At 41.8% G+C, this 27,940-nt stretch overlaps 1 protein-coding gene across 1 annotated transcript; it reads left to right on the top strand.

The window, feature by feature from the left end:
• The first annotated feature begins 23 nt into the window (after window positions 1-23).
• On the top strand, window positions 24-27,017 carry brwd1 (bromodomain and WD repeat domain containing 1). Its single transcript, XM_080889908.1, has 44 exons — window positions 24-425; window positions 543-601; window positions 725-754; window positions 962-1,021; window positions 1,620-1,770; window positions 1,959-2,057; window positions 4,353-4,513; window positions 4,733-4,954; window positions 6,171-6,271; window positions 8,607-8,677; window positions 8,988-9,088; window positions 9,234-9,274; window positions 9,406-9,507; window positions 11,584-11,737; window positions 11,848-11,982; window positions 12,543-12,671; window positions 12,782-12,930; window positions 13,103-13,179; window positions 13,353-13,565; window positions 13,680-13,863; window positions 14,641-14,731; window positions 15,016-15,138; window positions 15,241-15,311; window positions 15,495-15,720; window positions 15,862-15,978; window positions 17,328-17,435; window positions 17,616-17,740; window positions 18,055-18,137; window positions 18,447-18,558; window positions 18,822-18,883; window positions 18,994-19,149; window positions 19,303-19,423; window positions 19,554-19,679; window positions 19,792-19,858; window positions 21,267-21,317; window positions 21,510-21,635; window positions 21,726-21,878; window positions 21,967-22,127; window positions 22,225-22,397; window positions 23,215-23,319; window positions 23,483-23,656; window positions 23,754-24,065; window positions 24,149-24,289; window positions 24,385-27,017. The coding sequence occupies exons 1-44, from the start codon at window positions 389-391 to the stop codon at window positions 25,821-25,823; spliced, it is 6,699 nt and encodes a 2,232-aa protein (XP_080746034.1). The 5' UTR covers window positions 24-388; the 3' UTR covers window positions 25,824-27,017.
• The last annotated feature ends 923 nt before the right edge of the window (window positions 27,018-27,940 follow it).

The raw sequence follows: 27,940 nt of genomic DNA, 5'->3' as shown, positions 1-27,940 counted from the left end.
AGGGGGCGCGCGATGGATTGATCGTGTGTATTTTTTTCTTAAATGACTTGTTATCGACACGTGGTCGGGGAGTCGTATCAATACCTGACGTTGCACTCCGAACCTGCCGTGTACCTAACCAACACGCGAACGTATACTTTTGTCTTTTGTTGAGCGAGTGCTCCTCCCCACCCCCTTTTTCCTGTGTTACTCCGCTTTGGCGGAAGTAAGCCGTATCGCTGAGGCCTCATCCTTCCAATGGCGACTGCAAACAGGCTGAATAGAAAGCGGGAGCAACCGTGGAGGGGGCCAGAGCTGTGTAACTGAAATTAAATAAATATATCATATTCTCTGTAGCCATAAAGTTAGCGGAAAATTTGTTTCAACTCTCCAAATCACGGCCGTTTCAATGGCCAAAAATCGGAACATTTCGCTCCTTGAGTCGGGTAAGCCGTTGAAGTAAAGCCAGTTGAAAAGCTTAATATTACAACGGTGTCGCTCGTGTTATAATTGATATCCCATTTGCTTTTCCGGCTGTTAAATGTTCTCCCCGTTCATTTCAGAGCTCTATTACTTGATATCGCGTTTTCTCACAACGGGTCCATGTCGGAGAGCGGCTGAGGTGAGCTGGCGTGCTTTGACTCTCACACTGTTGTATTTCAAAATAGTTGGCTAGCCACTTGATAATGAGTTGAGTTGATGGAGACATTCTCATCTGAATCGTGTGTTTTTTAATCCTCTGCAGGTCCTTGCGAACGAGCTGGAGGAATATCAGGTATGTATCCCAGCTGTCTTTGCCTTTAACAGCTAACTAGCTGCTACCCGTTGGTGTTGACTGAGTCCGGGCATAAACTTGTTTCACTCAGTCGACTTTTAATACCCCGTTACTCCTTTGACATCACCCGGTTTTTTTACTAGCTTGATGTGGAGCTGCTGGCGTTTTCTGTTCTGACTTCGCTTTACCAAACTCTCTTTTCGACAGCTCTTACCCGGGAGATTGGACTGGCTTGGAAATGAGCACCCGAGAACATATGAAGATGTGGTAAGCTTTAACTTCGTGTATGTTGTTATGCACTATCGGCGGTTGTTATTGTCTTGTGACGGGGGACCGTGCGGCCACGCTCCGTTCTTGTTTACGGTCTTTGTTCTTTTTTCCTGCTGGGTTACTGTTGGAAATCGTCGACTTGTGGCTTTGCACAAGGTCAAAACTCGCTCTCAGTGGCTACATTTCTTACTGTGAAGTGTTGTGTGGTGCAGAAAAAACGGCATTTAAACACTGAGTTTGATATTATTTAGCCCGACTGTTGTACCGCAGATAGGGTGGGTAGTTTGGCTTCTCTCTTGGTCGAGACGGCTTCACTGGCCAATCAGAAACCGAGATGCGCTGTCTCTGCGTTAGTTCGCTTTCGAGATGCGCTGTGATTGGTCGATAAAAATAAGCCACGCCTGTGAGAATAGGAGTTCAGAAACCTATCTTTCTCCCTGTTTGTCCATCTGTTTAACATACATTTACTTTATTTACTGGTTATCAGAATTACTGGCTATTCATTTTTAAATGGTTTTATAAGTGGTCTGTTTTCACTGTCATGTCCATACAATGATTTATTTTATGTTATTTGTTTGTTTGCTTGCACTGATAGGTTGCAGCCAACAGACATATTGCACCAAACCACTTGCTACAGATATGTAAGCAGATTGGACCACTTCTTGATAAAGAGGTGCCATCATGTGTCCCAGGTGTTCATTCTCTCCTGGGATCTGGAAAGCAGTCCATGCTTAGGACTGCAAAAGGTGAGCAGTCTTCAAGAACTTTGTGTGTGGTGGACGTTACTCAGAAACATATTTAGATCCCATTATTATAAAGGTTTGGATGGTATACTGGTCTGTATGTACACCATAACTGACAGTGTCTGTGTCAAATAGTACTACTACTCGCAATCAGCAGAATCGTTCTGTGAACTTTTGGTGTTGATTTTCAGACTGTGACAGCGAGAGGTTTAAAGCTTCATCATATGCAGCCCTTCACCGGGGCAGACCACCAGAGAGGCCTTTGAACTGCAAGAAACCTCCACAGCTAGGTAGGCCTGACCTTCCTCTGTATACTTCTCATTGGTGTGAAGTGAAATGGATCAATGATATGCACACATTAATAACTGGCTCAGTGTAAGTTTAATACAGCTCGGGCTGCAACAATTCTTCGAGTAATTTGATAATAAAAAGTTCTTGACACAAATTGTTTGTTTCAATGCTTTGTTTAATACATTGGCTCTGTAGTGCACCATTGTCACCATGGAAATGCAAGAGTTCCACCGGCATTTGTGATGACAAATAGACATGAAATAGAAATATGTTTAGGAGCAGTGAATGAATACAGAGTCTGAAAACATTAAGCCCACACAGTCCCCAGTTTTAAACAAAAAACTGGTAAGAAAACAGCAGCAGTAATGATGATGCTGACATAGTTTAATGTGGAGTCGTTACCGAGACGCTGAGCTCAGGTAGAGTGAAAGAAAACGTGTTTCTAGCATCCAAAACAGCAGCGCTGTTCCTGTGATCAACATTAATTCCGTTACTTGGAAAAAGTGAGCAGGACACTTTCCTAAAAGCATCTAAACAACAAACCCCGACTTGAAGAAAAGCAAACTGTAGCTGCTCCATTCGCCACTGTTTTACACAGCGAAAAATCTGTAATAATCCTCCAGAAATTGTATTAAAACATGCAGATGAGCTGATAACTTAGTCTGATAGTGTGTTTAGATTTAAATTATACAGCTTGTTGAAGGCTGACGCTAGCTGCCCTATTTTATATTGAAGCGATACCTGCAGCAAACAGGGGTGAGTCTAAAGTGGGGCATGAGGTTTACTAGATCACATTAATTTCAAGGCTTTTGTAACATTTTTCAGATTGAAGGTGAAATAATATAAAATATTGTGTTCATAAATTGCTTTACAATTTAAAAATTAAAAAAATGCAAGCTTTTTCACAAGCCAATAAAAATGTACGTGGGCCACTAAAACTCTGGACACTGAATAATAATATTTTTTATTATTATTATTATTATTATTATTATTATTATTATTATTATAGAGTAACACCATATGCATCTACACCATCATAACATCTGTTTTGAGCAGCTCAGAAACTTTCCATCAAAGCACAGTGCAAACTTCAGAATGCTGACATGCTCGCTTGTCTTCGTTGCAGCCACCACATTCTTCTTTAAAGGCTTACAGGCACAAACCCACTCTTCGCTTGACTTCACACGCAGAAACACACACATGCACAAAAACTCATAAACATGAAAACACAACAAATCTACCTCATCCAGGAGATAAAACTCTGAAAGAGAGTACTTGAGAGTATTTATATTTTTCAATTAAAGAATGTTTTCTTTAAAAAATTACATTTTAATATGGGACGTAAAAACAATCACAGGGTGTAGATTTTTGTTTTATGACGGATGTTGTGTGTAGTTAAACTTTAAATAATTGGTTTCATTTTTAGAAATTACAATGAGCAGTTTATTTTGAAAGACCTTATTATTGCCCATTAATAAGACTAAAGTATTTCTTATCTGATTACTCGATTAATTGATGATTACTTAATTACTAAAAATAATTGATTGCTGCAGCCCTAAATACAGCATTTAATTTTCTTTTGCTTGACAGGCTTACACCCCACCACATTGTTTGCCATGATGTAACGAGCTGTTAATCACAAGTCGCCATTTTTAAACGTTTAAGTGGAATTATCATTTTACTCATGCAATTCGGTGCATTTCTGATTATTCCTGTTTGATCCTGGAGCTGGGCCATCTATTTCTTTTATGCTGTCATAAACAACCTTGTAAATCCCATTCCTTCCTCAGGACAAACAACACACACATCAAAAATACTAGTGAAGTAACTCTTTACCAAGTTACATTTGTATAAATTGTCATCTAAAATCTGTCCTTAAATTTTTAAAGCTCTAAGACCTTAAAGCGAAAAAGAAGGAAAAAAAAAAAAACCCTTATGGAGAACTTCTTGTTTCTCATAGTTTGTTTCCCCTAGCAACATATAAAAACCAGATGGAGCAGATTTAAGAAAGGAAGTGATTTTGTTCTTGTTTACGAATCAGTTTTGAATTGGGAAATGGAGTTTAATTTCAAGCTGTGTTTGTGTAAATAAAGCCTATGAAACTGAAATAAAAAATGTAAAAAAGGAAAGGTGAAAGCTGGTGAGACAAACTGAAACCTGACTTTTATTTGGTGATGTATCTAAAGGCTTATATTTTCCTTTGTGTTCATCACCCTCTGCTTCTGCCTTACTGTATTTGTAGTTTATTTACAACTCTGTTTACTACTATTTTTCTGATTGCATGCTGCCAACAGTGAAGGTGCATCGAGGGAGAGAGCTGACCGGAGCGCAACGCTTCAGCTCCATCTGTCCTGTCAGCAACTATGAGCACATGCGTCTACATAGGCGGATCCTGGGGCATCTGTCTGCAGTGTACTGTATTGCATTTGATCGCACTGGTCTCAGGATCTTTACAGTAAGTTGGAGCTTGTCACTCTTCTCAGAATTAAACACCTACTTTGTAAGAATAATAATCAGCGTTTTTCTGCATGAAAGAGCACTCAGATTGCACCCACTGTACATGCATTGTTAATATTAGAGTGTTAAGTTGCTTGTGCCCACCTTAACTGTGTACCCCAGATTCTTCTTCTCATACAGGTATACTAAAGCATATGCTCTTGTTTTTGTTTTTAAGGGCTCAGATGACTGCTTGGTGAAGATTTGGTCTTCGTTTGATGGAAGGCTTCATTCAACGCTGCGAGGACACTCTGCAGAGATCACAGACTTGGCAGTTAACTATGAGAATACGCTAATTGCTGCAGGAAGCTGTGACAAAACCATCCGTGTGTGGTGCCTTCGTACCTGTGCCCCCGTAGCTGTGCTGCAGGGACACAGTGGATCCATTACCTCCCTTCAGGTAAAGGAGCTTCAGTCTTTATATTATGCTGTTTGTTTTAAACGTGGGTTCATCCAGTGCTTTATTTGAAGACAAAATCCTCAGGGAATCACGGTGTGACTGTATCTTTTGGTTTGGTGTGAGATTCTCTTGTTACACTCTGTGACCTAAACGATTGTTGTCAGAAATAGACCGATTTATGGCTGTGTAGTCACGTCCTGGAACAGAAACTGCAGAGCGTAAGTTGCACCTGGATCGCTCTGGCAGTGCACCAGATTTTGTGCATCAACATTCGTTGCTAGTAGGTTTAGCCCATTCTTTTATCCTTTGTTTTTCTCTCACAGTACTTAATAATTTAAACAGTCCTTTCTCCATGGCCAGAATTTAACATAAGCACAAAATCCATTTTAGTTTCGTCCATCAACAGTTCAGTAAAGTTTATTCAAACAAGATGGCTGTATCTTCAGTGTTGCAAAATGCACTGCTGGCTTTAAATGTTCATTGAAGTTAAATATGAGCATGTGCATGCTTTTCCAAAGTAAATGATAAACTGATTTCATTAATTTCTTTAGATTTTTCTCATGTGTGAATGTTGTGTAGTGGCACTCTAAAATCACACAGTTGTACATATTAGTGCTGGCCGATTCATGAAGAAAATGTTCTGAGTAAAACACCGGTCATGATCTTTACTTTTCTACAGTTCTCTTGCCACCTTCTTTCTCTATAAAAGCATTTTTTATTTCAGTGAGTTAAGTTTACCTGCCATGCAACTGTTTTTAATGGCACAGAAACTCCCTGATTGACTGAAATGAAACTGTACAAGTTCTGGTTTTATGTGAAAGATAATGGTTCATTTGGTCTTCTCTTTACTTCAGCTCCTCTTCACCTCATAGCTATGTGTAGAAACAGTACTGCGTGATACTGGGAACGTATTTACTGTTTAGAGTCATTTTCCGTGCTCTGTCGCCTGTTTTTCCTTTCACTTAAAGATGTCCTGAAGCCAGTAAGAGCATTTCTGGTCCAGTCAGTCTGAAAATCATTGTTGGTGCACACCAGAAAATAAAATTTAACCTCGTCCTTCTTAACCGTTGGCTCAAGATCAAGATTTTGTCTTGGCCAGTACAGGGGGAGAAAAGGTTAATATTCACCTTTCTCTGTGAAATGCAGGTTTCGGTCTACATAGACTGACTCACTGGCTGGAGTGGGGTCTGATGGGTGGTTTTTCTTGTGGTTTCAGTTTTCACCGTTTGCCAAGGGCTCCAAACGTTACATGCTGTCCACTGGAACTGATGCTACTGTCTGCTTCTGGCAGTGGGATGCCAACAGCATAAACTTTAGGTGAGTGCTGTATGTTAACTCGGTACCCCTTGAAAGCCTCCCAGGAGTAACCCTCATAGCTCCACTCTGAACCGAGAGGTTTCTGTAATATTTCAGGCCTGTTTCTAGAACAAAATGACTGGGTGTGCGTCAGACAGTAGTGAGGGTGGTCTCTGCCTCTGCGGCTGCTCTTTGCAAAAACACGGAAACTATATTAATGGTTGTCAAACCACATGCTTATTGAACACTTGATAGAGCATATCACAACTGCCACAAGACGAGAGGCAGGGCACACCCTGGATGGTCGCCAGCCTGTCTCAGGACTAAGAGACGGGTGTTAATCTGAGTGTGAATGGGTAATTTAGAATCACCAATTAACCTCAAAATGTTGGTGGCAAATATTCTGTCAAAGCATTCATCCCAAATCAGATGCGTAATCCATTGATGAAATGCTGTTGAACACAGTTCAGCTGGAGCAGTAAACTAAGACTGCTAAAGAAGAAAAAAATAAAACTATTATAAATGTATTAAAGTACAAAACAGTTTAGTTTCTGTGTGTGTGTCGCTTCCACCGAGGCACAAACAATGCTAAGCTGTGCAACGCCTTGTACATAGGAGTGGGAATATTCATCCATTAGAAATTATTATTCTAATGGAAATTAGCAGTAGGGCCTAAGGCGTAACTGGAAAACAAGTCACATTGGGCTTAAAAGGTTTTTAACTCCCAGTGTTGGCTGCTGGTGTATTGCCATTACATCATCCTTTATACTGGCGTCTGCCTTGTCTTAAAGAAGCTCAGATAGAAAGCATATAAATAAGAAAATTTGTTTCTTTGATTATTTCTTTTTAACAATGCTTCTTGGCAATAAATCTTATACCACTGGGAACGTTGATTATTTCCTTTTAAGTGGTGCCACATTTTTGGGTTGAACAGCAGAGTTGAGTAGGTGGGTTGCGCTCATGAATAACTTGTCAGATGTTTTCTGCCAATGCTAAACAGCTTATTCTTGTTTTGAACTTCTGGTAACACAGGTGCTGCCAATCAGGTGTCTGATTGGCAGCACCTGTGAGCAGGGACCCTGCTACAGCAGTCGGTTGGTGTCTGCTCCAGACATGCTACATTTCACTAATCTGGAAACTTCAAGCTGGTGTTCCACAAACCAAGATGCAGCATTATTTGGAGTACCTAGTACCATCTCCAAGTTGAAGGGCAATTTACATATAATGGGTGATGTCAGAGAACATGTGGAGGAATGGTGTGTTCAGCGATGAATTGAGATTCTGCCTGCGGCAGGTGGATCGTTTGTGGGGTCAAAGTGTGGAGAGGATGTGGAGAATGCAATTGCTGATTGCAGCAACGATAGGTTAACAGCTTTTGGTGAAGGCAGTGTGATGATGTGGGGCGGCATCTCCCTCACCGGGGCTTGTCATCATTGGAGGCAATCTCGGTGCAGATAAGATAAGTTTCTGCATGCAGCGGCAATCCCACATCTGCGCTTTTTAGGACCAAACTATCCTCCAAGGTGGTGCTCGCCCCACACATTGGGATTTATTGCAGACTAACAGAATTTTTGAGTAGAGAGGATGGAAATGCCTGCCCTTAGTCCTGACCTCAATCCCACTGAAGATTTTTGGTATCATTTTGGGTGTGCTGTTCATACCAGAGTGACCAACACAACCACACTGGTTGATGTGCAACAATTGCTGGTTGAAGAATGAGATCCCACAGCAGTGTGTGACCAAGTTGGTGATTAGTACGAGAAAGTGGTGCCAGGTTGTTGTACCTGTCACCTTCCACATGCTACAGGGGTCCCTGTTTGTTAAATAAATAAATAGTTAAATTTCCAATATATCTTGTTTCTTCAGACTTCAATCATGTAATACAGTAAACAACACCAAACAATAGTCAACAGCAGAATAAGCTGTTTGGCCTTGATGCTCAACCCACAAATGCAACATTAAAGGGGGAATAAGCAGGCTTTCCAGTGGTGTAAGATTTATGAGAGGAGGCATTGTTACAACAAAGATATTACCCACCACACACAGATCTCCTTCTGTTTTTGTGCTAAGTTTAGTTGTATTCTAAACCTTGAACGCCTGTTTAACTGATATGCAAGTATGTTGTTGTCTCTTATCTGACCAAAACAATGGCAGCTGTAATCTCGTCTGTCATCCAAAATGTTGAGATGCTGGTTGGTTTAGATGTAAGTTTGACTGTCAGTTTATGTTGAAGGACAGGGCAAAAGGTAGACATGAAATATAAAAACGAAAACATCATTTCTTTAGCGTCTGCTCCGAATTCAGTCACGTGTTCTATTTTGGATGAAATCAGTGATGTTTTCTTCTCTACTTCCAGCGATCGACCGCACAAATTTACAGAGCGGCCAAGGCCAGGTGTTCAGACCGTGTGCTCCTCATTCAGTCCAGGTAACCAGACATTTATATGTTGAGTCCCTTTTCCTGCCATTTCTCCACTGTCTCCTCCACCATCCTGTAAACAAAGTCTAGAGCCAAAGCAATCAATAAAGAGCTGCTAGTTTTTAATGACCTCTGTGCTACTTCATGTGTCTAACTAAAGAATTATTTAGTTATTTTATTGTTGTAATTTTAATGGTTGTCTGGAACAGGTCTCTTGTGAATGAGACATCGAGTCTCCATGGGACTACCTGTATAAATAAAGGTTAAATAAAATAAATTAAGTGCAACACGCCATTTCACGTTACCAACTTTTTTCCAGGTGGGATGTTTTTAGCAACAGGAAGTACTGATGATGTCATCCGAATATATTACTTGGGAAGTGGGAGCCCAGAAAAGATATCAGAGCTCCATGAGCACACGGTAAGCATCATCTGAAGAGCAAAACTTTATCCTTACAAAGGTTTTATTGGCAGAACTTTGAGCTGCAAATGCAAATTTGATGTAAGAATTTGTTGTTCTTCTCCTTTTGATCCTGATGATCCTTTTACATGTCTCTGGTTTCTAGGACAAAGTTGATAGCATCCAATTTTGCCACTCAGGTGAAAGGTATGATAAAAGCTCATTCTATTATTATTTAAAAATTATATCAAGTATTGCAGTATTCAGAGTACACGTTTAACTGAGTGGGATGGTGTGTAAAGTGATGGTGCCTGGTGTTTGTCGCTGTCCCGTGCCAGGTTTGTGAGTGGAAGTCGAGATGGAACAGCACGGATCTGGAAGCTCCACCAGCGGCAGCAGTGGAGGTGCATCCTGCTGAACATGTCTGCCACTATTCCAGGGTGAGTCTTTGCTCTTGTGAACCAGCGTGGACGAAAGTGGGTCTTATCTTGGTGAAGATGCCTTCTTGATTTTGGTTCTGTAATAGCACAGAATGAGCTAGATTCTCATTTGGAATAAAAAGTTCCCGATTTGCTGAACGAAAAGGAAGCGTTTGCTGCCTAAGCTGCTCGGAGGAGCTGTCGGAGCATGTCCAAGTAAACCAGGTGCTGACGGCAGCTGAGGAAACCGTTTGCTCAAATACTTATTTGTTCAGTTGTCGGCTTGTATTGGCTCGGTCATCTGTTTGGAAAGCAAGTCGCCAACAAAGGTTTTCTTTATGTATATAATTATACATACCACTGAAAGAACTTGTTTGCTGAGGGGTAATACTGATTGATGTATTTTTTTGTAATTACAGGGTTGTTTTATGAATAAGTTTGTCTGGTTCAGTTGTATTGTGTCCCCAGGATTAGGCTTTGTGTTGTCTTAGGTTGTGTATAGCTTCACTTCCTTACTATAGGCTAGTTATTCCTGGAGAGTAACCAGTGGAAATGGAGGACAGATCTTATGTTTGTTTTTATCTGCCAGTTAACGCATGTTCAGTGTCAAACTGGGGAGGCTTTCAAACATTCAGGCTGTGTTTCGCTGTACATACCGGTATGTATATAATTTAAAGCACAGTTCTTGCACTGGCAAAAAATTAGCTGCGTAAAATCAAAGTCTGCCTAAAAGAAGCCACTTTTCAACACTTTCAGGCGCCTATTTATGGATTTATTTTAAAGCGTTAAAATGAACTTTTAATTTCAGCAGTCACTAGAAGAAAGAAAGCCGCATGCATTGAATTACCAGTAAATGCAGAATGTGGGTTGGCATTGTTTTATTAAAATAAGCAAGGACTTACCTGAATGAGACTCATACCTCTAGGTATACATGGTGTTCTCGGTTTGCCAGCAGAGCATTCCTCTGGACAGATTGTTCCGTGCTAAACTAGGTCTGCTTCCAAAATTCAGTCTCTATTCTGTAGCTCATGCAGAATTTATATGTATATGAAAACATGAGCATATATTTAAAATGTACAGCTCCTGTTTACCAAGGTGTTCCGATGCCGTGTAAAATGTAAATAAAGACAGAATTCAGGCAAGTTTCCTGTGCCGTGTACTCTCCTTTAGTGTCATGAGCACTGGGGTCAGAGCTCTGCTTTGCGTGTTTGGTTTTTATCTTGCACTTGCAAATGCAGCAACAAACCTGTGTGCACTGATGACATTTCTCAGAAGTGTTCCCTCGTTCCTTCTGTACACAGGATCTCCGGATTCTCTGAATCTTCTAACGATAGCTGAATAAATCCTCTAGTGTTTCTCATCATAAAACTGCAGTGTGTTAATTTTAAATCAAACCGTTTGCCCACATAATGGTGAGGCATAATACTACTTAATTCTGCAAAATTAACTCATCACACTTTTTTTCCCAGGCTTTTGTTGCCTCTGTCAATAACGGTTGTTTTCAGTTTAAAAACTCAATGTGATGTTTGTGCTATTTTCAGTTATATTTGGGGGTTGGGGGGCGGTCAAATGATTTCCAGGTAATTGCATTCATCTCAAACACATTTGCTTAACAAGTGAACGCTCCCCAGCTTTAATTCCGGGAGGAGACACAAATCCCTTTGGTGTTGTGCCGGGAAGGGCATCCGGAGTAAAGTCTGCCAAATCAAACATGCGGAGCTACCCGCTGTGGCAACCCCATGTGAATAAGGGAGCAGCTGAAAGTAGCATATTTATATTCATCTTTTTTTTTTCTTTTTTAAAAAAAAATATCTCTGCATGTGTTTTTCAAATATCTTTTAAAAAACATTCTGTTTATCATCCAGCCTTTTTGTCTTGGAAATGACTACAAACCTCTCATGTGCCAAAGCCTGCCTTTCACAAGAATTTAGTGATAATAATCTGGTACTTTGTGTTAGAATTAAAATCTGGATTTCTGTGATTACAGTGTCATCACGAGATGTGTCAAAGGGACTTTATAGATTCGTTTCCATATTACTTTTTTAGTATTATGAATAATTTGTTATTTGATGTTCGTTTGTTATTTTTCTCTCTCAGTGTTGAGCCAATGAGTGAAGAGGAAAGCTACTTCAAACCCAAAGTCACCATGGTAGCGTGGGATCGCCATGACAATACAGTCATCACGGCTGTTAACAACCATCTCCTCAAAGTGTGGAACTCCTACACAGGACAGCTGCTACATATCCTTAAAGTAATTGTGCTGCGTTCTGCTGCAGAGCTCATATTAATACTGACTATGATGTAACTGCCACAGATTCTCATTTTAAACCAGAGATCAACTCGAGTGTGCTTGTTTTTCAGGGCCACGAGGCAGAGGTGTTTGTCCTCGAACCTCACCCTTTTGACCCCAGGATCATCCTGTCTGCTGGCCACGATGGGAACGTGTTCATATGGGACCTGCTGCGAGGCACAAACACACAGCATTACTTCAACATGGTACGCTGACACAGCACTGCCTGAAGTTGGCTTTTATAGGATGGTGCACAGCGGAAAGTTGTTAACCCCAGCGGGATGGAGCGATAACATGATGCGCTCAGAGTGTGATTCATTCGCTATAACACTTAATTGTGAGGGACTGAAGGAACAGTGTAGTTGTTTTGGCCAAGGTGCATCTCTGCACACAGTAAGAGGCAAGTGAGCTAGATTCTTTCCTCCTTTACATCCTATAACAGCGGGAGAGCACTGACTCACACATGTGACAACGAATGATCTATGACTGCTGGGCAGATGTGGTTATAATGTTTTTATTCTGATGGACACTAAATTAGGGCAGTAGCATGATTATGATTAAAAGCAGTGTGCATAAAGTTAACCCTGAAAGCAGGATTTCTTCTATTTGGATACATTTTTTTTTTTGTGGTATTTTTTGTGCAAAGTGAGAGAAGGAAATACAACATCATTAGTCTTTCCCAGTTACTGTGAGGGGAGGATTTGTGCTGTTGTTAAAAATTCTCATTTTCTGACAAGTTTCTTCTATTTTGTGGTTTTTCATCCAGATTGAAGGCCAGGGTCACGGAGCTGTTTTTGACTGCAAATTCACTCCCGATGGTCAGCGTTTCGCCTGCACGGACTCCCATGGCCATCTGCTCATCTTTGGCTTCGGCAGTTCCAAGCCCTATGAAAAGGCAAGAAGAACTGTTGCATTTTGGAGATCGAGAAAATGGTTGAAATTTTACGTTTTGTGAGCAAAGTGAAGACATTTACTTATTTCCTGCTTCTCCTGGTCTCCACGCAGCTTCCAGATCAGGTGTTCTTCCACACAGACTACAGACCGCTGATCCGGGATGCCAACGGCTTTGTGCTGGACGAACAGACACAGCAGGCTCCCCATCTTATGCCACCACCGTTTTTAGTGGATGTGGATGGAAACCCTCACCCCCCACGGTAGACGTCACCTTGTTTTCATTATGCAGCATTACAGTCTTCGTTTATTGCCCAAAAGTTCAGATGTTTGAATGTTAAATCAGAGGTTCTGATTGCCTGAGAGCAGCATGACAAAGTTAAAATGGTTTTCCCTGGCCTGTCTTTGAATTCGACATTTTTCCTTGATTTTTAGGTACCAGCGACTTGTCCCAGGGCGGGAGAACATTGCTGCAGAGCACCTGGTACCTCAGCTGGGATATGTAGCCACCAGTAAGACCATAATTCTGCTGCAATTAGTCCATTACCTTAATGGAAGATTATATACTTTTAAATGTCACAGACCCATTTTCACTGTTTTATTGTCTCGATTTAAGACCATCTGAACTGTATTTACAGCTAAACATATCAAACTTGATGGTGTTTGACATGTATCACATCTTCAGGTGATGGTGAGGTGGTAGAGCAGGTCATCAGCCAGCAGACGGCAGAACCCGAGGAGGTTGCAGTCAGACGCAGCAGCCTTCTGGACGAGGCCATCCGACAGCTTCAAGAGCAACAAGACAGACAGAACCAGCCTGAGACGGGAGCAGTACCCGAAGGGCCAGCCGAGGCCCAAGGCTCTGTGTTGGCTCCAGCACCAAGCACACCGCGAAGAGGTATCAGTACACCATCACTGCTGCACTGGATTGGTTTTAGTAGACCTTAGAATTTCTCAGAATATCCAGAAAAGACTTAAAGTATTTGCTGACAGCGAGTATTTTTCACTTCAGTGTCCGTGAACGACCGAGCAGATGTGCAGTCACCCCCTAATGTGGGTCTTCGCCGCAGTGGACAAGTGGAGGGTGTACGACAGATGCACCAGAACGCTCCTCGCAGCCAGATGGCCACTGAGAGAGACCTGCAGGCCTGGAGACGCAGGGTGGTGGTACCCGAACTTCCACACAGCAGCTACAGGTACAATATGTGCCAAGATGTGTCATTGTTTATGGGAAAGATTTTTATAGTTTATAAATAAATGGAAACCAATTTTAAAAGATTGGAATCTATTGCAGATGTAGTGAATGTTGTTGATCGTCCAATAACAACGACGTGTGGGATGTTTTGATGTAGAGTGAAGAGTCACTTCTTGTAATAGGTATGTTGGCTGTAAGTCAGATGGGCAGGTTAAAGATTAGTATAGTTTGACAACAGGTAAACCAGGGAAAGGTAAGGGCAGATAACGAGCATCTCAGAAATGGCAATTCCTTTAGGTTTTTCAATCCCAGCAGTATTTTTTGCTAATCAACTGTATAAACGGGGACAGCATGATGGGGCTTGCAGCTTACTGGGCTTAAAAAGATTTGGTGCCACGGCCTCCTTACAAGACACCACAGGGCACCTTCAGAGATCCTGAGTGGATCGTATCTGTTTTGCTTCATGCTGGATAAAGATGTTCATAATGTTCTGGCTATGCAGATTTATTCAGTAGATTCCAATGTGTAATTAATTTGGGTCAATAATGAAAAAAATACATTTTTGTGTTAATCAGGTCTGTCGATTCAGAAAACCTAACAGGTTTACTCAGTCCTTTGGTCTGAAATATATAGATTGTTTGTCTGCTAACGAAGGGCCAGTTCCTCGTGGGAAGCACTGGGAATGACATGAACAGAAAGTCATGTCTAAACTTGGTCATCAGTGAGGTTTTCTAGCATTTTTCTGGGTGCTTATTTTGACGTGAATTATATTTTTCAGGGACCAGGAGGACGTTCGAGTAGCCAGAGGAGACGAGGAGGTGGTTCAGTACAATGTAAAGAAGAGGCGCATTATGTACAGCAGCTGTCGAGTAGGTTTCCTGTTTTTCCACCCAGTGAAGATGGTTTTAAATTTTCACAGCATTTAGTAAAATTTTACCAATTTGCAAGGGAATGCTGCAGTTAAAAAAAAAAAAAAAAAAAAAAAAAAAAAAAAAGATTGCTAAAGGATCGAAGAACAAAAGGCACGCTATATATTGAGTGTCCTTTTGAAACGGTTAACTAAGTGATGAAAGTTGTTGTTTGGTTTTTTCATATCTATTTTAGTACAGCTTTATTTTCACCGATGCTGAATCATTCCCATCTGTCCCCCCAGGATGATTCAGACGATGAGCCTTCCACCGCGAAGCGAGCGCACAGCCGTGGAGATGCATTGGAATACATCGACGAATCGTGTGAAGAGGGAGAGGAGACGGCAAGTTCGGAGATGCACTCAGAGGTGATGCACTCTCCTCTTGATGAAAGCGCTCTTTACAAGTCGTCCCCCCCCCCCCCCCTCTTAATTGTGTGTAATTTTTTTTTTTTTTTTTCATCTCTCCAGGACAATGAGCTGGATGGTAGTGACCTGGATTCCTCCAATGATGAGGAAGAGTGGAAAACTGACAGCTCAAGGTGAATATACTTTATAGATCAGGGTCAGCGGGCATTATTTTCCCCATCAGTCACTTTTCAGAGAAACAGGCTTTCCCTGGTAACCAAACATTTCCTGTATCAAAAAAATATCTACAGTAGCAATATTTGTGTAATTAAGTGTGTAGCTTTTTGTGGTAATCACACCTGCTTTTGATTGGACAGCCATACATCCAGCGAATACTCTGACTGGACGGCAGACGCTGGTATAAATCTGCAGCCCTCAACTCCACTGTCATCACGGAAACGAGTAAGGCGCAGACTCAGCAGCTCTGAAGAGGAGGAGGAAGAGAACGAGGAAGAGGAGGAAAAGCAGCAAAGTGATGAGGAGGAAAGACCTAAAAAGAAAGGCAAAGAGAAGGCAAAGAAGGCAAAGAACAAGTTTCCTCGGGTAAGGTTCCTTAATCCTCATTTATCTTTTTCTCTTTGTGAATCTGATTAATAACTGCTTAGACAGAATGACGAGTGTGAAATATTTGAAAATATCTCATATTAACTTGTTTAATGTTTTACATGTTGGTGCTTCAATCAGCGTCCAAAGCCCAGACCATCCATTAACAGGGAAGTGTCCAATGAGTTCAGACCATCGCCGTGGATCACTGATGTCATTCCCAGGAAGTCTCCTTTTGTTCCCCAAATGGGTGATGAGGTAAGAGGGTCATCAGCCTAATGCCTAATTGGAAAAGAAAAATCATACTCTCTCATTTATGAGATTGCAGTAGCCGACATTTCTGCTTAGTGCTGTTTATTTGAACAATTCTGCAATAAATTTGTTTAAGCTTTAACCCTGGATACGGTCAAATGCCTTCATCACCACAAAACAACCAGTCAAGTTTATTTTTAAACTTTTTTTTATCAACAAACCAATACTTGTACTTAGTAAGTATACTTCATTTTATTGCAGCAATATTTAATAGTAAGCACACGGTGTGGAAGGAAATGAAGACTGTTTGGGGCATGAAATGTATAGTGGCTAAATTAAATGTAGTCTTGGGTTTTGGCTGAACACCATAAATAGGTCTTCTAGCCTAAAAGTACAAGATCGCGATTTGGTCTGGCAGAGCTAAATCCTTCAAGGTTTTTTGTCTTTTGGGTTTTTTTTTTCCTTAAATTACAAGTACATTTACTTCTTGTGGTTTTAGTTGGCAGCCTTATACTTGTAGTCATAGTTGTAAAATCAAGAAATGATGCTCATGTCAACCCAGAGGGGTAGACTGAGGGAGGTTCAACCCAGCCAGGCTTTGTGTAAGCTGGCTCCACAAAACCTTAAACCCTACCCTGATACGGCCGTCATCATTCTCTTCTTTTTTTTTTTTCTTTTTTTTTGTGTACACTCTCATATAAAGGATGTTGCACATGTCACATGACTCTCTGCTCCGATCGGGAACGTCATCAGATGATGATAATACAATGGTGCTTAAAATCTAGAATCTAGTCTAAAATATAACAATAAAATGCAACACTGTTGCAAATAAGACAAGATTAATGCTACAGAAAATTGTTATTTTGGTCATTTATGGCCCGAGAACGGTTAAATAAGCATTTTGATTTAGTTAATTATTTCATTGCAGATTGTGCTCTCAGTACTGCTGCTTATTTCTAATGTAAAAAGCAGTGTAAAAGAGACTTTCCAGCTTTATTCCATACTTGGAATTAAGTATAAAGCAAGTATACATTTTCTGCATCACCAAACGCATACAGGCACTTTCCAGAGACAGTGTCATGCACTGCTTTAACTTTAACGTTGGTAAGGTTCACCTTAACAAGTGGCAAAGTTGCACCCCCTGAAAACATGATTGCATGAGACACATGTAACACTTGCACAAAATGCTGGATGTAGCAAAAATGCTACAAATGAAGTCATCTATCCAAATCGATTTAATTTAAGTTTTCTTTCTAATTTCTTTATTTAGCAGTTATTTCATATTCAGGCTGTACAGGGTTTATACACCTATGTACAAACATTCCCTCTAACCATCTGCACGATTTGTCTTTCAGGTGATCTACTTTCGGCAGGGACACGAGGCCTACGTTGAAGCTGTAAGTCGGAGTGAGCTGTACGACATCAATTTAGAAAAGCAGCCCTGGAAGAGAATGGAGCTCCGGGTAAGACGAGGAACAAACAAAATAAAGATCATAAAAATTTCCCAGTTGATGATGAGTTCGGAGGAATACATAAAATGCTAATTCCTGCTTAAGTTCTCCAGTCTGCATGTGTCAGTTACTATTTTCAGTGGTAATATGTAACTGCAGATTAAGTAGGAATCCTGCTGTGTGTTTTTGTAGGACCAAGAGTTTGTGAAGATCACTGGAATCAAATATGAAGTTTGCCCGCCAACACTTTGCTGCCTGAAGCTGACGCTCATTGACCACGGCACCGGCAAAATCACAGACAAGTCATTTTCTATCAAGTAAGCAGCTCTGTCCATTGGTGACATTCCTCTCTACGATAAAGCACATCAAGTGTCCGTGCTCTTCTTAATCACATTACCACCCGCTCGTTGGGTCAGTATTTGAATTTGACACATCATGAAGGAAAAGAAAATGTGTGAAATGTAAAAATACTGTCCACATAATTTTGATGATCCTGGTCTTTTTTGGAAAGGCTTTTCTTACTGTAGTATTTGTTAGTGTTTCCAGCATCAGCTTCACCACCAAGTCTTGAAGGGATTTTTGTACCTTCTTGTCAAAGTGACAGTTTTTCCTCTTTCTTGTGTCCCTGCAGATATCACGACATGCCAGATGTGATTGATTTCTTGGTGCTGAGGCAGTGTTATGATGAGGCGCTTCGAAGAAACTGGCAACCAAGTAAGCAAAGCCAAAACTGCCTGTTAGTAATGTCCTCTGCTGATCTGTTTAATGCGTTCTGCAGGGATATATAGACAGACTAAGAAGTTTGAGAAGATTTATTCCAGTTTGATATTGCTGGTTGATGTTTTTCTTTCTTTCCCTGCATTGCTATTTTGGTGATGTGAGAGGGGGAAAGGTGTTGTTGTTCACATACATGCTGTTTCCAATGATTCATCCGTGCGGTCACCCTCACAGATGGGTGCCAGGCTTCTTTCTTTTTTTCTCTCGCTCAAACACCTGAGTTTGATCGTATTCTCCTTGTCACAGACGACAGGTTTCGCTCGGTGATAGATGATGCCTGGTGGTTTGGGACCATCATCTGCCAGGAGCCCTACCAGCCGCAGTACCCAGACAGTCTCTTCCAGTGCTTCAAAGTCAAGTAAGAAACACACACTTTGTGGGGACAAAGTAAAATTCTTCAGATATTTTAACTATCAAAAGCTGGATATTGTAGATGCTGCCAGACAGCAGTGAGTGATGTGAAATTTCTAAGGGACTATACTGGGGTTGATTGAGACAGCATTAGAGGTGATGAGGCATAAATAAATCTATATAAATCTTCCTATAGTATTCAGTGGTTCAGCCGGGCTTTGTCCAGCATTGTTTGGTTGGTTGCTAACAGCCTTCTTGTGTTTCTACCAGGTGGGATAATGGTGAAACTGAGAAACTCAGTCCTTGGGATGTGGAACCTATTCAGGATGATGGTACTAAAGGCTGTTTACTAGCTTACTGTGGTTTAGTAATGGAGTACATTTCGCAGAGTTTGGTTAATAGGTGTCAGGGTGTATTGAAAGGGTTTGTCTTTGTTGTGCAGCCCCACAGCCGGACACAGAGGGAGGTGGTATACCTGTGACTGCAGAGGAGATGAGGGAGCTGATGTACAAGCCTCTGCCAGGCGAGTGGGGTGAGAGGAGTAGGGATGAGGAGTGTGAACGACTCATCGCTAGCATCGATCAGCTCATCACTGTCGGTGTGTATGCATAAATGGATGTTCTTTGTCTTCCAGTTTGTTTGATTTCACCCACGTATTCTCTCCTTCATGTTTACTGACATGTTGTCGTCGTTGTCATTTGCTCACATCTGCCTGATCCTTACACTCGTTCTTTCCGTGTTTGTGCCACAGAGATTGCAGCTCCGTTCTCTGGTCCCGTGGACTTGGTCCAGTATCCCAGCTACTGCACCGTGATCGCCTATCCCACAGATCTGGGCACCATCAGACTGCGGCTCATTAACAGATTCTACAGGTCAGTTTCTACCAATCTTCTCCTCAACTTTTGGCCCAGATTTGTCCTTAAAACGTGTTCATGAAATGCAAAGAAGTGAGAAGTGGTGTGTAATGTTGCGTTTCATTTGCTCCGCTTTGGTAATCCACAGACGCCTCTCAGCATTAATTTGGGATGCCAGGTATATTGCACATAACGCCCGCACTTTCAATGAGCCAAGGAGCAAGATTGCCCACTCTGCAAAAATCATCACCAACGTCCTCCAGAAATTTGTCAAGTATGTGTTTCTGGACTTGTTTGTTTGTTCGTAGACCTTGTGATGATGCACGAACTGTAAGCGCAGAATTTCTAATTGTATTTCTTGCTGACACATTTTCTCACTTTCTCAGTAATCCAAGCTGCACAGATATCATGGAGATCTACAATGAAGTGGAAGAAATGGATGATGACGATGAGGTAAGTCTGAACCATTTAACAACTAGTCTTTGTAGTTGGTGGGTTTGTTTTTCTTTTTTTCATGTACTGCTGCAAAAAAGTTTGTTAAAAGTAAATAATTTTTAAAAGAAATTCAAAAGAATCTTTTAAAAATTCAACCAAAAGTTGGTATGACTGTCCTTTGCAATTAAAACGCCAGAACTCGCACCCTGAGTTTAATTTCAAGTAAAACTGTACTTAGTGTTTTTATAATATGAGCACTCGAAGCACTTCTTGCTACAAGTCTCATTTATCCAATAATGCTTTTTTTTCTGTACCTATGAACCTATTTTAACATTTGCACACTCCAAAAAACTAGGATTTGGTATTTTTGCTAAAGATAGTTTGACATGCAGACCAGAGTATTTAGGGAACCCGCTCTACCTCCTGAGCCACAGCCAGCCCACTCTGTTTTAGTGCGGTTTATTCATACAGATACACTGTATGAATAAACACTGTTGTGCACACCAAAACATACCGAGACCCTCTGTAGGAGGTGATCTTGATGCAGTTCCAGACCTCCAGATCAGGTCATTTATTGTGAGGTTGTGATGGAGTCTCAGTTTGACCCTACTAGCTGGTGTATACTGGAAATAAATGGCTTCCCATAAGCTTTGCATCCTAAGATAAAGCAGAGTAGCAGATGTGCAGGGGACAGTTTTGCCTGACACATAGGAGTGCAGCACCTTCTCTCTGTATTTCCATTTATTACTCCCACCCTAGATGTATCTGGCCAATAAGCAGACTCAGTCATCTCTTGTGGTTTGTAGTGATGCAGTTTGATTCACTTGGAGTTTTAACTGTATGAAAAGAAATTAAATCACAGGAGGAAGTGTGATTCATGAACTCATCAGCTGATTCAGACCAGCGTAAACAAACTGTAGATGTGAAAAACGCCTTGAGGCACAAGGTGTCTGGCAGCTATCAGAGTATGTGATCCCTGTGTTGTAACGTGTCTAATCCTAAACAGTGTTCCTCGTGACTCTGGCTGGAAGTTTGAGGTTGTCATTAAAGGGAATTTCGAAGGCTTCCCCAATGAAAAGGAATCTAAAACAACAAACATGCTGGAAGCAACTCGCTTGTAGCACATCTGCCAGCTGTTCGCTTGTGGAAATTTCAGGATCTGGTTGCCTAGGGGATCCTGTAATGCATTTACCTAACAGGTCATATGTCAATCAGCAGTATCCTTCACTCTCATTGGTAGTCTCTTCAGTCGCGCAACTGAAAGTTTATCACTAGTGGTTATTTGAGCTGTAGTCGCTTCCATTCCTGTGATCGTGGTGAACGTCGCTGTGAATCTGTGATCCCGTTGTGTGAAAATGTAATTGTCATTGCAGTTGTCTGATTAAAGGTCACAGTCAAATAATTCAAATGTGATTGCTGACTACAGGAAGAAGACACCGAAGCGCCAGGAACATCTGCTGGACACAGACTGCGTCAGGTAGATGCATTGGATGGGTGATCGGCATACCTGTAAAAACTGTTTGACATTTCAAGATTACAAAAAACAAAAAAAAACTGACAAGGGGATGATGAAACACTCTTTACATTCATTTTAATAAAAACTAACAAAAAGGGGGATTTGTTAGGTTGTGCCTCATGTCATTGAGTTGTTTCTCCCTGATATTTGCAGCGCTCTGTAGAAGTGCTGCCAGACAGAGATGCCTGGAAGGAACAGTGCAAGAGTCTGCTCAACTACATATTGGAGTGTGAGGACTCGGAGCCGTTCAGGCAACCTGTGGATCCTCAGAACTATCCAGTATGTTATCACGGCACACTACAGGCCACGCTATGAGCAGATGCTGTTTTCAGTTGTGCGTTGAAGTCCCTTTGTTTTGTGCTTGCCCAGGACTACCACGACATCATTGACACACCCATGGACTTTGGCACGGTGAAAAGGACCCTGGAGGAAGATCGCTATGAAAACCCCACAGAGCTGTGCAAAGACACACGCTTAATATTTGCCAATGCTAAAGCTTACACACCCAACAAACGCTCCAAGGTAGGGAGGGGATGTTCACATTCTCTGAGCTTATTAGCGATTTTACATTTTGGCTCGCCCGCTCAATCTTCTTTTGCTCTGTTTTCAGATTTACAGCATGACCTTACGGCTCTCTGCCTTCTTTGAGGAGCGAATCAGAACAATCATATCAGAGTACAAAACCGCTGTCAAAAGCAGCAATAGGCTCCGCCGCAGTCAGAGGTTTCGCAAGAAGATACTGCAGCAACAGCAGGACCACCCCGACACCAGGTCTGAGTGCTGCAGCTCGCCTGAGACGTTTCACTTTTCATTTGCACGTTATCGGTCTGAGTTGAAGCGTTTCTTTCCCCCTTTTTTTTCCCCCCAGTCAAAAGAAGGCTGCAGTCAAAACTCAGGAAAAAGTGGAGTCCGTGTCAGTGACCAAAACTACCTCAGCCAAAGTGTCTGTTCCTGAGAGAGCCAGGAGGAGTCGAAGCAGCAGCTCAGGTCACAGCTCCTCAGAGGACGACTCTGGCTCTAAAGGTGCTTCATCAACATCAGGTACAGACATCAGAGCACCCCAGAGGTCATTTGTTACCATCACAATGGATTTTGAGCCATGATGATGATATTTGGATTTAACATTTTTGGATTTTTTTCTATTTTTCCCCAAAGAGTTTCTTCTGGTTTTAAGACCTCAAAGAGGATCATTTTGATCCCTTGGCATTTTAAAAATAAAATAAAACCCCATCTCTTATTTTAGGGCTTTGATAAAATGTGTTTATTCATCATATTCTTGGTGTTTGCTTAATTAAAGGAGTAAATTAAATATAAAATAATTTTTTTTAAAAAGAATTTTGATGTTTGTGGGATAAAAGGGGGGGGGGGGGCGGGGAATTTTATGACCACTAGATGTTACAGTCGCTGATACGGGACTGTAACATCTAGTCCTTTTTACTGAAACTGCCGGGGACGTTAATTAGACCCCATAGAAACATTTGATTTACGTTAATGAAAAACTATTGTTTTCCACACATTTTGATATGAGGGCTGTTGTAGCATAAGAGATGGCATCGTTGCCTTTGCTGCTGTTGCTGCAGGATGGGTCGGGCTTTGATAGTGTTTAGTTTTTGTGATCTGTACACCATCCACTGCAGGATAAAACTATACTTTGTGATGGTCCTCAACACGCCATGCTAGCATGACTCACTTCCACCCCTAAGTGTTGGTCATCGATGCACCTTGAGACCAGTATTGTGCAATGATGCAATATAAAACTGGGCCTAGTCTAGTGCCCGTTTCTTTAATTTTAAATGCACTGTTACTACTACTACTATAATAAACTAATTAAATTCTTATTTATTTGTTTAAATCTCAGAGTCTGACAGTGAGAGCGAGGTGAGTGACTCGGAGGAGGAGAATCATCAACGTAGACATAAAGCAAGAGTAACAAGAAGGAACCGTGCGAAGCAGAGGAAAAAAGGTTAGGACTGAAGTATTTATCCATAAATGTTTCACTCTTATATTTTATTTGTTTATTGAAAATTACATTACAATTGTGCCCCTTGGGGCGACTGTTGTTGTGATTAGATGCTACATAAACAAAATGTAATTGAATAAAATATCCTTGGATATATTGTTGCTAGTTGCTGAGAGCGACAGTGAAGAAGAGGAAGAAGATGATGAAGAGGAGGAGGAATTTGACAGTGAGGGTGAAGAGGGAGAGGATGGAGAGGCGTCGTCCACTTCAGATCGTCGCTATCCCAGCAGGAGTACACGGCGGACCAGAAACAGCGCTGCTGGGGACAGAAAACGTGCAGGTAACACAAGTTCACTGCCTTCAGTCTCCGACCCCGTGAGATACAAAAACCCAGCGCCAAGTGTGCTCACAGACCTTTGTGAACGGCTTGTTTTCAGAGTGCAGAGCGGAGATGAACGGTCACAGCAGCAGGTCGTCTCGCAGGGAGACGCGTCCCCGCTGCGACTCTGACAGGGCCACGTCTCAAGGCTCCGACAGGGAGGAAGTGACAGTTCGCGGGTCGCTAAAAAGAAAGACTGCTCGGGCAGCTGTGAATAAGATGAAGCTCCTTGAAGCGTCTGATGAAGACTACCAGGAGGAGGAGGAGAAGCCGAGGAGGAGCAGTAGCCGCCTTCGCCACACTGTCCGGGTCAGCAAACGCACGGCGGTGCTCAAGAGCAGCTCAGAATCAGACGAAGAGTCAGCAGCAGGTATTAATTACTCTTTAAAAGTCTGTGAATATTATTCAGACAAAGATTTTTACTCAGTTATGTTCTCTTCCTTCATCTTTTAGCTTCCCAAAATACAAAGGAATCAGGAAGTGAGTTTAAGGATGAGGAGGATGGCAATGACAGCGATACCTCATCGTTCTCCCAGAGTAAGCAGAATGGAAACACAAAGAACTCCAAACAAGCTGCCAAGATTAAGAAAAATGGTGAGAAATGTCCTCATCAGTCGCATTTTTAGACTGTGCTAATGCTGCCGTGGAAGTTGCCCTAAACAGCTCGATGTTTTATTCCTTCCTGACAGGTACTTTGTCCCGTGTGAATGGACACAGTGCAAAACATCACACGCCTAAGAGCAACTCTGAGCAGGAGGAAACTTCCGGAGAGAGCTCTGGAGAAGCGGAGGAGGAGGAACAGCAGCCACCTCGGTCTCAGAAACCGTCAAGGAGCACGGCAGCTGCCCCAGTGAGAAAAAGTAGGAGTACAAGCGAGGAGGAAGAGGAGACGAAAGACATCCGCCCCCTCAGCACACGACACAAACCTCCCGTAAGCTCAGACGAAGAGGACAAACGGCCACACCAAAATGGAAGAAATGTGGAGGAAGCAGTTCACAAAGACCCGAAGAAAAAAAGCAAAGTTTCTCCGTCAAAAAGCCAAGACAAACAAAAATCTGCCTCAGCTCATAAACTGGATGGTGCGGAATCAGATGAACTCTGTGATTCTCCAAAGAGATCCAGCCCACGCAAGAAAAGGCTGAAAAAAGGTGACGAGCAGGATGCGGAAAGCAAACGCTCCAGCGATGAGTCCGACTTTGAAACGAGGACGAAAAGGCTGACGAGGAACAGGAGCATATGCAAACGGCCTCGCGGCGACTCCTCGGCTTCGCAGAGCTCGGAGCAAGAGTACAAACCCAAGAGGAAGTCAAGGAGGAAACGCTCTACTGGCTCCTCGGACCAGGAGTCGGATAATTCGGAAAATGCGCCGAAAAGGCGGCTGAGCCTCCGAGCCCTGCCGAAAAAGAAATACATCAGTGACAACTCATTCTCTGAGGAAGACTCTGCTTCTGCGAAGCCGGGCAGGCAGAGAACTGGCAACAGAACAGCGAGAGAATCTAGAGAAGACGGTTATAACACAAGAGTGTCTAACAGGACTTCCCCGAGTGAAACCAGGAATTGTGTGTCTTCCAAGAGAAAATGTATTTACACCTCAGACTCTGATGACTCGGATGAGGACAGAGAGAAAGAGCCAGTATCCAAGAGCAACAAAAACAGCAAGTCAGGCCCCTCAAAGTGCGCCAAAAAGGACGCCAAGCGTGGTAACGGCAATGAGCAGGACACCTCTTCCCACTCTGATTCTAGTGAGGAGGAAGAGGAGAAGGAAGAGGAGGACGAGGAACATCTTGGCCGTTCGACAAGGGGAAAGGAAAGCGCGAGGCAGCCCAAACACAAACGAAAAGAAAGCTACAGCAGCAGCAAACACAGCTCGGACTCAGAAAGCGAGCAGTTGTCTTCAGCCTCTGAAAACTCTTTTGCCAGCTCAGGGTCCCACAGCAGTCCAAAGAGATGCCGCACACGGTCGGGGATCGGCGAAAGGACTGCCAGTCGCCAGCTTAGGCAGCGCCGCCAAAGGTCCGCCTCGGAAGAGAAGGACAGCGACGAGTCGTACAGCAAACCGCGGAGGAAGACGCGGGTGAACACCCGAAACCGTGGGAAACGGACGGTTAAGTACAACGACAGCGAATGAAGGACATAGCTGCTGGAGGTTACAGGCTTTAGAGGGAAGACGAAGCCGGACGTTAACTGGAGAGCTTAAGACACTTGATTGGCCACCTTACGGTAGTAGCACTGGAGTCCTCGAGAGAAAAATGCTGTGAATCTTTCATTCAGGGATATTTATATTTTCTATGAAAAAAGATTAAAGGAAAATTTAAAAAAACAACAAAAAACATGTTTATAGATGTAATACAAACTCAAGCATTTGAACTGCTGGTTTTCACAAGGATGAAGAGCAAAACATCACTTCCCATACTGCGTGTGGTGATTTTTGCCAGCAAAAGGTTTGGCAGAGGCTATTCTGGGGAATCTTGTCAGCTTGGGTGCTAATCTAATATACCTCTGTTTAATCAAGCATACTGCTGGCTTGCACTAAGATACACTGTAATGAGGTATTTCATACACTAGTTTTGCATTAGAAACTCAGGGGTCAACTAAGTTTACTGTAGTCTCAGACATGCAGTTTTTTGTTTTTGTTTTTTTGGTTTATTTTGTTTCTTTTGAGCTAAGGTAAGGACAAGAAGCAATTCCAGGTTGGCAGATGTCCAAGCACATTTACTGGGACAAAAACTAATCCAAGTTTAGACTTTTTGACTACAGCACTCCTTTGTAAATCCATATACTTAATGCTTGACTGTATTGTGAGTTGATATGAGCCAAATGAACTTCTTTTCCCCTTACATTTCTTCTTTTTTTGTTTCTATTAGGTTTGTGTTGTATTCTAGTGAATAGGTGTAAATATGTGATTAAGAAATTGCCTGAACTTCTTGGTGATCGTTCAGTGGCAAAGAGTTTATTTAAATTTGAGCTATTTCCTTTTTTTCTTTTTTCTTTTTATACACATTAACTGCATTGTCTTGCCATATGTCACAATTTGGTACTTTTTTCTTCTTCTTTTTTTTGCCAAGTACAAGTAACCAAAAGTACTTAATGCAAATTAATGTGATTTCTCATATTGGGAAGACTTTTTATTGTTGTTCTGTGTTACCTTCTTTCAGTATTAAAGTCTTTTTTTTTTTTTCGGAGTTGACTTAAAACATTTTTTTTGCCAGTCATGATTTTGTTTTTGTTTATGGGGAGGTTTCTGAATACAGTCGCTTTATGACATTTTGCTTAATGTTTTTTCGTACTACACCTTTAATAAACAGATTTCACAGGAAGACTATTAATGCAATTTGTTCATGGAGTACAATGAATGACTTATTCTTCCTCTTAATAAAGGCATCATTTCAAGGTGTAATCTGTCTTGGACTGGGTCTTACCCGTTGATTTCATTAAGACGCTCCATCTCTTTGCACTTCCTGTGCAAACAGATGAACTTCTAGGAGTAGTTCAGGCTGTTTAAAGAACATTTAAAGCTGCTCTTTGGATGTTGGCTGCCTTTCGTTTTGATGATCCCACACTGCTTCAGTAAATTTGGTATCTGGACTCTGGGAGGCCAATGGTAGGTTTGCTTTCACATCGTTGGCTGCGTGTTCGGGAGCATGATCATGCATGTCAACGTTCATAAGCCCGAAGATTTCCAGCACCACTGGCTGAAATGCAACCCCAAACCTTGACAGACTTCCTCCCCAAATTTAAATTTTAGATTTATTACTCCACAAAATCCTGCTGCCACTAATTTTCAGTCCAGTTCTTGGTAATTTGGCTTCCCTCAGCCTTTTCTCTCTGCTTATCCTCTACTTCAGTCTTTACACAATACATACCATGCTGAGATACGCCAAGTTCTCAGCTAACTGCTCTTGGGGAATCACAATATTGGTGTAGAAATACTATTTTTATGGCTGTCAAACTGTGTTATCTTTGACATTTTTCACAAGACAATTATGTTTTTGTGTCATGCTGCTAGTGAAAAGTGCGTATATCAGGGATGTCAAACTCATTTTACACTGATGGCCACTGTGACCTCACATAGAGTGGACCAATGAAAGTTCACTTTCTGTCAGCGTGGAGAAGTTTAACCACACATTTAATCCCTGAGATATCGTAATAAAAGAAAGTCCAGTTTCAACAGTACAACAGTACATAAATGCTGCTTCAGTAAATGAAAGAAATCTCTCAGCACGACTCTTTGGACTTAAATAGTAA

Source organism: Rhamphochromis sp. 'chilingali', assembly GCF_963969265.1.
Source record: "Rhamphochromis sp. 'chilingali' genome assembly, chromosome: 8".
NCBI lineage: Eukaryota > Metazoa > Chordata > Actinopteri > Cichliformes > Cichlidae > Rhamphochromis > Rhamphochromis sp. 'chilingali'.
The sequence above is the reverse complement of the archived record's forward strand: the minus strand, read 5'-3'. Positions and strand labels throughout refer to the sequence as shown.

Bases quoted from the DNA above. Each gene is read 5' to 3' on its own strand.
- brwd1 (XM_080889908.1), top strand. From the start codon at position 389: ATGGCCAAAAATCGGAACATTTCGCTCCTTGAGTCGG. The intron at 15,721-15,861 runs GTAAGGTTCCTT...TGCTTCAATCAG, and splicing joins CAAAGAACAAGTTTCCTCGG to CGTCCAAAGCCCAGACCATC. The intron at 19,680-19,791 runs GTATGTGTTTCT...TCACTTTCTCAG, and splicing joins GTCCTCCAGAAATTTGTCAA to TAATCCAAGCTGCACAGATA.